The 9776-nt window shown below is 43.1% G+C and overlaps 1 protein-coding gene across 1 annotated transcript; it reads right to left on the reverse strand.

Moving 5' to 3' along the window:
* Positions 1-220: 220 nt before the first annotated feature.
* On the reverse strand, positions 221-4624 carry LOC148755076 (uncharacterized). Its single transcript, XM_088793430.1, is given in 5 exon segments — positions 221-285; positions 288-989; positions 992-1552; positions 1555-2179; positions 4520-4624. Coding segments are annotated over 5 exon segments (2058 nt in total).
* Between the last annotated feature and the right edge of the window lie 5152 nt (positions 4625-9776).

Below are 9776 nucleotides of genomic sequence, written 5' to 3' on the forward strand. Positions count from 1 at the left end.
CCGCTGGACCAAGTCCTCTCTTCCACGGCTCCTTGGACACGTCATGTGTATGTCTTGTACTGCTGCCACCTGCAGTTTGCCTCCAGCCTCTGGCAGATCTCCCCCACCACATGGTCGGGCTCCTTGGACATCAGCTTTGTCCAGTTCAGCCTTTAAAATGCTGGGAGCCTGGCTTGACCTCCCCAGAGTCTTGTTCTAGCCCTGCCTTTGCCGTCAGAATCTAAAGGGGCTTCATCTGATTGCCTTTGCAGTACTCCTTCTTGGGTGGCAGACAGAAGAGTTTCTTAAAATGTTTAAGCACCTCCTAGCCACCCGCCGCTGCAGGCCCTGCTTGATTTCTTCCGGGTTTGCACTGCTGCTGGTGGTGCTATGGCTGGAGAGAGAGTCCCCAGGGTGACACTGGGGGGCTGGGCTAAGGATGGTGGTGCTGGAACCAGGGCTGAGTTCGGGAGTGGCAGTCCTGGAGCCTGGTCTATGCTCGAGAGTGGCGGTCCTAGAGCCCTGGCTGGTCGCGGGAGTGGCAGTCCGGGAGTCTCAGCTGGTCATGAGAATGAAGGTCCTAGAGCACTGGCTGGGCTCAGGAGTGGTGGTCCTGGAGCCTGGTCTGTGCTCGAGAGTGGCGGCCCTGGAACTCTGGGTGGGCTCAGGAGTGGAGGTCTCGGGAGTGGAGGTCCTGGAGCCCCAGCAGTGCCTGGGAGTGGAGGGCTTGGGAGTGGAGGTCCTGGAGCCCCAGCAGTGCTTGGGAATGAGGAATTTGGGGGTGGAGGTCCTGGAGCCCCAGCAGTGCTTGGGAATGAGGAATTTGGGGGTGGAGGTCCTGGAGCCCCAGCAGTGCTTGGGAGTGGAGAGCTCAGGAATAGCATTCCTGGGCCCGTAGCTGGGCTCAGGAGTGGTGGTCTTGGATCCCATGCTGGATGAGGAGGTGGTAGTCCTGGACTCCAAAATGGTGGTGCTGTGCTCCAGGATGGCTGCAGGACCGGCAGACTTTGGGTCTTCTGCCCTGGCTCATGGTCCGTAGGCTGCTGCTTTGCCGGCTGGGAACCAGAGCACTCGGATTGAAACTTCTGGGCTGGGGAGGGGCTGTGGCTCTGGAACTCAGGAGGACCGAAGGGCTTTAGGGCTTTACCTTGATGGTGCGATACGGGAATTTTATTTTTTCTGTGTGTAAGATGCGGTACCATGATGTTATTGTATGTTTTGTTTGACAATGTGTCTTTGATGTCTTCCTGATGAAAGCCCAGATTAGCCATCTCTTCTTCTACCCAGGGGTCTATGACATCACTGGGTGGTTCAACGTACGGCTTCAGTTCTTCCTTTTGGCCCATGTTTAGCCAAGGATCTGGCATGATGTCCTTCAGATTTTCCCTCTGCTCAGGGTTGAGGGTTAGCAGCCTTTTGAGGAAGTTTTCCACGTCAGTGGACAGGTATTGCGGTACCACATACTGCCCACTGCCTGTCTTCTTCAGCAGCTCCTTCCAGCTCATTGCGCCAAAAGGGATGGTGTCCGTGAGCATCTGGTACAGCAGCACTCCCAGGCTCCAGATGTCCGCGCAGGACCATCATATGTTTTGCCTAGGAACAGTTCTGGGGCTGCATACATGGGACTGCCACAAAATGTGCTGAGTTGATGAACATTGAAGGATGCACTAAGTCCAAAGTCTGCAAGCTTAGCGTTCATCTGAGTGTCTAACAGCACATTTGGTGACTTCAGGTCCCTGTGAGCAACGCCCTTCTCGTGGCAGTAGTGCACTGCTGACACCAGCTGCTGGAAGACGCCGCAGGCCATGTCCTCCGACATGTAGCCGTGGTCACGGAGGTAGTCCAGCATGTCCCCTCCGGGCACGAGTTCCATGACAAGGATGAGGGATTCTGCCGTGCTGATCACAGGGAATAGTTGGACAATATTTGGATGGTGCAAGACCTCCATGCAGCGGACTTCGTGCAGGAGAGATCTGTGCGTTCTGTCAGAGACCTCTTGGTGGATGATTTTCACAGCCACCTTCCTTTCCGTGAGAACGTGCTTGCCCGACACGACCTTGCCATAGGAGCCCTTGCGGATGTTTCCCTGGAGCTCGTAATGGGCACTGAGGGGCTCCTGGTCAACAGGGATGTGTGTAAAGTCACGTGACACGGTGACTCGGTATCTACGCTCACTGACGATACTAACGATGCTCTCCAACTGTGCTCACAAACAATAACTGTACTAACTACGCTGACTAAATATACTAACTGTATCGACAATATTACTGTGCTAATAAACAATAATAACTATACTAACTAAGCTGACTATGTATACTAACTATAATATTACTAACTGCTAATAAACAATCACTATGCTAAGTGCACTGACTATACTAACTGTATCAACAATATTATGCACTAATAAACAATAAGTATGCTAACTACGCTGACTATATACGCGAAGAGAAAAAGAAGGAGAAAACAAGCTAAAAGGTCCAAGTCCAACAGGTCACCACAAATCAGCTTCCTGGGCTATAACGGACAGTAAGCTCAGCCCAGCCAGAGCCTCACATAGCAGCTTGGGGTCATTCCCTCCCACTGGTGCTTTATGAGCTCAGAGCCAGAAACTGACCATATATGGCTAAGGATAAGCTACAGTGGGTTTCTCAGTTTTGGGTTTCAAGACCCCTTTACTCTGAAAAAAAGGGAGGGGACCCCCAAAGAAATGTTTGTTTATGTGGGTTATTAAAGGCGGATATTTACTTTATTAGAAATTAAGTCTGTAGGATGCTCAAATAAAAAAAAGTTGTGTATTACAATGTTTTCCAGGGGGTGGATAATGTTACATTTTGAAAAGCCCCTAAGATGGTTTGTTTCCACTCCTTCAGCCAAGAAATGGTCCTGCTGGTTGAGAAGCATTACTTGGGTATATAATAAAGTAACTTTTTATGTAAAATGTTCATTTAAAAGGTATCTACATGCAATTGTTCTTTAAAACCACCTTGTGCTTATTGATACCATATCTTAGCTGAGTAGTTTCCTCAGAAAATACTTTCAGGGTGTGTATTCATTTTGGATACTTTCAGTTTTTTTTGTTGGTTTGTTTTGTTTTTAAATAAATGGAACCTTGTTAAAAGTGAAAAAAAAAAAACAAAAAACGAAAAAAACGAACCTGGAAAATCACTGAGCATAAGGCTTTTTTCTTGGGCAACTGGATTTCCCTGTCGAGCCTTCTCCCCGCATGCCTGCTTCATATTTCTCTCTCTAACATACCATAACGTACCCCCTCTCCTTACATCGTTGTTATTTTGTTACAGTTTCTTACACGTAATCCAAAATGTTTTCCTTATATCTTGCATCTGTTCATCTCAGCTTTAGTACTTATAGGCTTCATCTCTCAGTCTCCCAATTCTAAATTCCTAAACTGATTGGCTCAGTTCATCTTTTTGAGTCAGGCCACAACCTGTAGGCCCTTAGGCAAAGAATGGGCTCCCCTTGAGTCTGATGGCCAGAGAGGTCAGGTCCTTTGGCGTCAATATGTACACAAAGGCTGGAGGAGTCTTACGTGAGAGGCATCATAAATGTGTCTAGTTCTTAATACTATACAGACATATGAGGTAAGACGATTAAGTTTGCGAACTTGTTGCAACGATGTTGCTAATCTTTGATATCAGAGGGATTATTCATTATGAATTTGTACCAACTGGACAAATAGTTAATCAAATTTACTATTTGGAAGTGCTGAAAAGGCTGCATGAAAAAGTTAGATGACCTGAACTTTTTGCCAACAATTCATGGCTCTTGCATCACGACAATGCACCAGCTCACACAGCACTGTCTGTGAGGGAGTTTTTAGCCAGTAAACAAATAACTGTATTGGAACACCCTCCCTACTCACCTGATCTGGCCCCCAGTGACTTCTTTCTTCACCTGAAGATAAAGGAAATATTGAAAGGAAGACATTTTGATGACTTTCAGGACCATTGAAGGTGACTGTAGTGATATTCAGCAATAAGGTATGTAGCACTTTTTCTAGGATGAGTTCGCAAACTTAAATGTCCGATCTTATATGTATGGATGGAAAATAGAATTAGGGAAAGAAACCAAAATATTAATAGCAGTTGTCTCTGGAATGTTGTATTACAAAGAATTATTTTTCTTCATTTTGAAAGTGGTCTTTTTTAAGGCACTAGCCTTATACATTGATTTTTAAGATTGTGATCAACAATAAAACGAAAAAGACACTAGAAAAATCACTGTGGAAAGCTAGATATCAAGACTAGAAGAAAAGGTCCTGAAAAAGTGTCACTGTAAAAAAAAATCATAATTATGTCCCCACCATCCTACGGAAGATGACTTCTCTCTCAGCTTGCCTATAAATACCTGTCACTACTATGTTAATATGACTCTGTTGATGTAATATTAGTGTAGTCTTTTCCACTAGAGAAAGTAGCACAGAGTTCTGTTATACTCCAACCTGGCATAGACCAAACTTGATTGGAAGGAGAGAGGAGTCAACTGACTCGCCTAGAATACAAAGCTTGACCAATGAGGTTACCAGTCTGCCCTGGATACCTCCAATGGCATGCTGGTACGTGCTTAACGACCAACAGCCCTGTTTGTAAGCAGTTGCCTCTTTTCTTGGTGTAAACACTCCCACCATGGCTGATTTCAAGCTACCAATGTGATGCCACTGAATGCAAGATTGGGAAGAGATATGCACACTTGCCTCCAGCATTCCATTGAGCCCACCACAGTGGGGCCTCGGACAGTGAGTAGAAAGCAGAAATGCACAAGACAACAGAACAATGGTCTGAGGGGGTTCCACGAAACCCAGCCCACCTGCCTCTTTCTCTGAGGTCTGCTTGGTGTTTGTGTAACCTTAACCTAGGAGGATATCAAACACCAAATCTAACTTGGTGATGCTATATCCTGATTGGCAGTTGTAGACTTCCATGAGTGATTAAGATAATTAGTTAAGGGGATGAGTCAAACCTGGGCCCAGGAATGTGGGCCAGATGAACACCCTTTCTGTGAGGTGCAGTCCATCTTTGTGTGGCTCAGCCTGGCAGTGGAGGTCATAGAGAAACAGGTCTTGATGTGTGAAGATTCTGAGCTCAGGTCCCAGATCATATCTCTTGTTGTTATGCACCCTCAGCAAACCAAAAAGTGACCTCCCAAATTGTTGGGGCTACATAATTGTCTTCTTAGAGGGTAAGCATCTTTGAATCCTGAGAAGGTTGTGAATTAAATATAAAAATATGTAAGGGCTGAAATCCATCAATCTTGTGGTATTTACAGTTTAGTGCTGAGAAATAAATTGTGCATATTTGACAATTTAGTTATTTGTAATGTTGAAAAAATTGGGATATTGGAGCAACAGGTTAGTGTACAAGTCTATTAAAATTATGTTACTGAATAGCTCATTTTGACTTGCTGTTTTATATTGAAGTTTTACACAAATTATGTATATTTAAGCTAACATAAGAATCATGACATTTATGTTTGTTCGATTTATAAGCGTCATTTAAGTGCTCAAGAATATTTTGTTTATTAAATTGTAGCACTTAAAAGGAAAGTTGAATAGTTCACGTTTATAAGTAAGTCTGAACTATTTATGGCAGTCTAAGTGAAAATTTCCTTAGTCGAGATTGCTCAAATTTGCTAGTCATGCTATTCATTTTATAAAATAATAAGATTTATAAGTTGGATTAAAAGCTAAATGAAAAATTAGATTTTATAATTTGTGACTTTAATAAAATATTGCTTTTTAAAACAAAAATCACCGTAGAGTAATATTTTGGTGCACAAAAGCCATTCTTGAGACTATCAGTCTGTCACTGACATGTGAGTCCCACAGGCAGCCATTTTCTTTCTTTCTGTCCTCTTGTCCCAGCACTTGGTAGATGCACCCGATTATGCTCACGTCACACTCACTAGCAGCTTGTGCTAGGCAGCTTGTGTGCCAGCTTGTGCCTTTCTTTCTCACAAGGCTCTGCACTTCTCCGGGGAAGGGGTCATTCTTATTTCTTTTTCTATCCCCCGAACCTTGTGCAAGCCTTGGCACTAGTCTTAGCTCAGGCTGCTATTAGCAAATGCCAGAGACTGGGCAGCTTAAGCAACAGATGTCTATTTATCACAGTTCTGGAGGCCAGAAGCATGAGGTCAGGGTGCCTTCCTGATCAGTGAGGACCCTCTCCCTCTTCCTGGGTTGCAGAGGGCAGCCTTCCTGCTGTGTGCTCACATTGTGGAGAGATCATCCGTCTCCTGTCTCTTCTAATAAAGGCACTAATCCTCTCATGGGGGCCTCACCCTCATGACCTAATCCCCTCCCAAAGGCCCCACCTCCTAATACCTGCACATTGAAGATTAGGGCTTCCACATATGAATTTTAGGGTGACACAGACATTCAGTCCATAGCAGGGGACCTCAATAAATATTTGCTGAAGGAATAAATAGTGGGGAGAAAGCTGAGGTGGGGGAAGGAAGCAGCCCCAGGATGGACTCAGGGCAGGAGTGTGGAAGGGAGGCCGGGGGCTGGCCTCACACTGTTTTTCCTGGCCTGGCCTCTCACATGCTTCTCTCAGGCTCCATGCGACTCTGCATCTGTTTGTGTGTCACGGAGCTGGGCTCCATCATTTCCTAAGTCGCTCTTCTCCACATTCCAAAGAATCATTCAGGGTGATGTTATACCAACACTTGCCAGTCATAGTTTGTAGAAGGATTCACTGAATTATGTCACCCCGTGACTGGAGGCAGCTGCTCCTGGTCCATCAAAACTCTCCATCTCCTTGACAAGGTGGCCTCCGTGAGGCAGCAGCTGCTGTCTTCATGGCTTCCGAGGGAGCACAGCCAGGCATCAGCGATTTCTTTTTATTAACAAATGGATTTGTTTTAACTGAATAGTTGGCTATAAGGATAAAAGGAAATTCAGAATGAGTGACTCTGTCTTTTTCATTTCTATGATTGCCCCTCGAAGCATAGTACCTGGCACCTAATAGACATGTTATTAAATATTTGTCGTGTAAACAAATGTGAGGATGGATGAATGAGGAAAGCGTTCCATAAGGGAAGGGGTTGAATTCCATAAAAATGCTTTTGTAAAAGATGGCAGTGAAAGTGGTAACTGACAACTCATTTATCTGTGTACAACAGTGAGTGCCCTTCTTCTTCCGGGAGCTCTTATTTCAAGTTTGAGTAACAGTTACCACCTTCCTCAAATCCCCTGCCTGTACACAGTGATTGGATAGAGCTGGCCCTGGGGCAGCTGGGGAGTGTCTGTCATTCAATGCATCCAGTGAAGGGAATAAAACTGGCCAAAGAGAAAAACAGGCAAAAGACAAAGAGAGGGTCCAAGTGGCATTTCAAACCCTGGTTTTATTAATTCTTCAGGCCAAAATTTTCCTTTTTTCCCCCCCCTAAACTAGTTTGAGTTAGTTTCCTCAAAACTACAGTGGAAATGTAATGGCTGTGTGGGATGTCAGAGGAGTAGTAGATTGGGGGAGGGGTTATCTCTTTATGAGGGGTATGCATGTCTAACTATTACATTGTTTTGTACACCTGGAACTAACAATAATAATAGAAACAAAACAAAACAAAACTAAGAATCCTTACTAATCGAAGATCGACGGTTCTAATAATAATGGGGTATGTTTTGAGTACTTACTGTGCTCACAGAAACCTTACAAAGAAAATTTTAGTATCATTGAGTTTTTCAGACGAAGAAGCAACACCAACTAAGTTATTTTCCGTGCCCACGTTCACACAGCTCCTCCCAGGTTGTTGAAGGACCTCTCGGAGCTCTAGCACCTGATGACAGCGATGAAGGTGGTGCCCCCTCCCCCATTACGTCAGGAGCCGAGTCTAGCCCATCAGCGGGAGTCTGTGGAGTCCCACATATAACCAGCCAAGCCGGGAAGGGTGGGAGGGCGCCACACTCAGAGTGGCCTTGATGTTTGTACTAATTGTTGTTTGCTGCTAACCTTGGAGAACTTCTTGGGTGAGGGTATTTTTCTTGGCTTCTGCTGGGTATTCAGCTAGGTTAGGATAGGGCTAGGAGTAAGGAGGGACACTTAATCGGGAATGAACTAGTGACAGGGGGACAGCTGAAGGGTCCGGTGGAGGCTGGTGGAGTCTTGATGCTCACAGCCCTTCACTTTTGTATGGATTCACAGTTGGCAATACGTTCTATCTCACTTCATAATCATTATTGCTATCATAAAAAGGTGTGGTTAATCTCTAAATGCCTTGCACATATGCTATGCCAGATACAGCACAAAGCTTTTAGAGACATAAAAACTCTGATGCTCCCTTGATGATAATGGTCGCCCTACAGATCTGGGTACTTGGGAATTTGGGGAGTCTTAGTGTCTTCTAATTTACAGATGGTGAATAAACCTAAGTCCCTGGCAATGTGCATTTTTTTTTTTTTTTGAGACTCTACATTTTTTATTGAGATATATTGACACATAAAATTATATAAGTTTCAGGTATACTTGTACAACATAATGATTCGATATTAGTATATATTATGAAATGATCACCACAATAAGTGCTGTTTAGTTAACATCCATCACCACACAGTTATAAATTTTTTTTCTTAAGATGAGAACTTTTAAGACTTACCCTCTAAGCTACTTTGAAATATAAAATACAGTATTATTAACTATAGTCATCATGCAGTACATTACATTTCTATGACTTATTTATTTTACAACTGAAAGTTTGTACTGTTTAACCCCCTTCACCCATTTAACCTTCTTCTGGCAACAACCAATTTGTTCTCTGTATCTATAACTATGATTTTTATTTTTATTATTTTTTAGATTTCACATAAAGTGAGAGCTTTCACATGGTGAGAGATTTCACATGTGAGAGATTTCACATGGTGTTTGTCTTTCTCTGATTTATTTCACTTAGCATAGTGCCCTCAAGGTCCATCCATGTTGTCACAAATAATATTTTATTCTTTTTTTATGGCTGAATTACACACACACACACACACACACACACACACACCTCACATTTTCTTTATACACTTAGGTTGTTTTTATTTCTTGGCAATTGTAAATAATGCTGCAATGAATATGGGAATGCAGGTATCTTTCAAATTCATTTTTTTCTTTTCTTCAGGTGAATATCCAGAGTGGAATTGCTGGATCATACGGTAGTTTTATTTTAAATTTTTTTTCAGGAAGCTCCATACTGTTTTCCATAGTGGCACCAATTTACATTCCCATCAACAGTGCATGATGGTTGCCTTTTCTCCACATTCTTGCCAATACTTGTTGTTTGTTGATTTATTGATGATAGCCATTCTGACAGGTGTGGGTGGTATCTCATTGTGGTTTTAATTTGCATTTTTCTGATTAGTGATGGCAGCATTTTATCATATGCCTGTTGACCATCTGTATGTCCTCTTTGGAGAAATGTCTATCCAGGTACTCTGCCCATTTTTTAATTGAATTATTATTTTTTTGATGTTGAGTTGCATGAGTTACTTTTATATTTTGCATATTAACCCCTTATCAGATATATCATTTGTAAATATCTTCTCCCATTTGGTAGGTTGTCTTTTTGTTTTGTTGATGATTTCCTTGCATTTTGTTTTAGTTTAATGTGGTCCAATTTGTTTGTTTTTGTTTCTGTTGCCTTTGTCTGAGGAGACATATCCAAAACGATATTGCTAAAACCGATATCAGAGAGTTTACTGCCTATGTTTTCTTCTAGGAGTCTTATAGTTTCAGGTCTTACTTTAAGTCTTTAATGAGTTTATTTTTGTATATGGTGAAAGAGAGTGGTCCAGTTTTATATTT

Source organism: Rhinolophus sinicus, chromosome 16 (assembly GCF_057876585.1).
Source record: "Rhinolophus sinicus isolate RSI-liver-muscle chromosome 16, RSI-T2T, whole genome shotgun sequence".
Taxonomy (NCBI): Eukaryota; Metazoa; Chordata; class Mammalia; order Chiroptera; family Rhinolophidae; genus Rhinolophus; species Rhinolophus sinicus.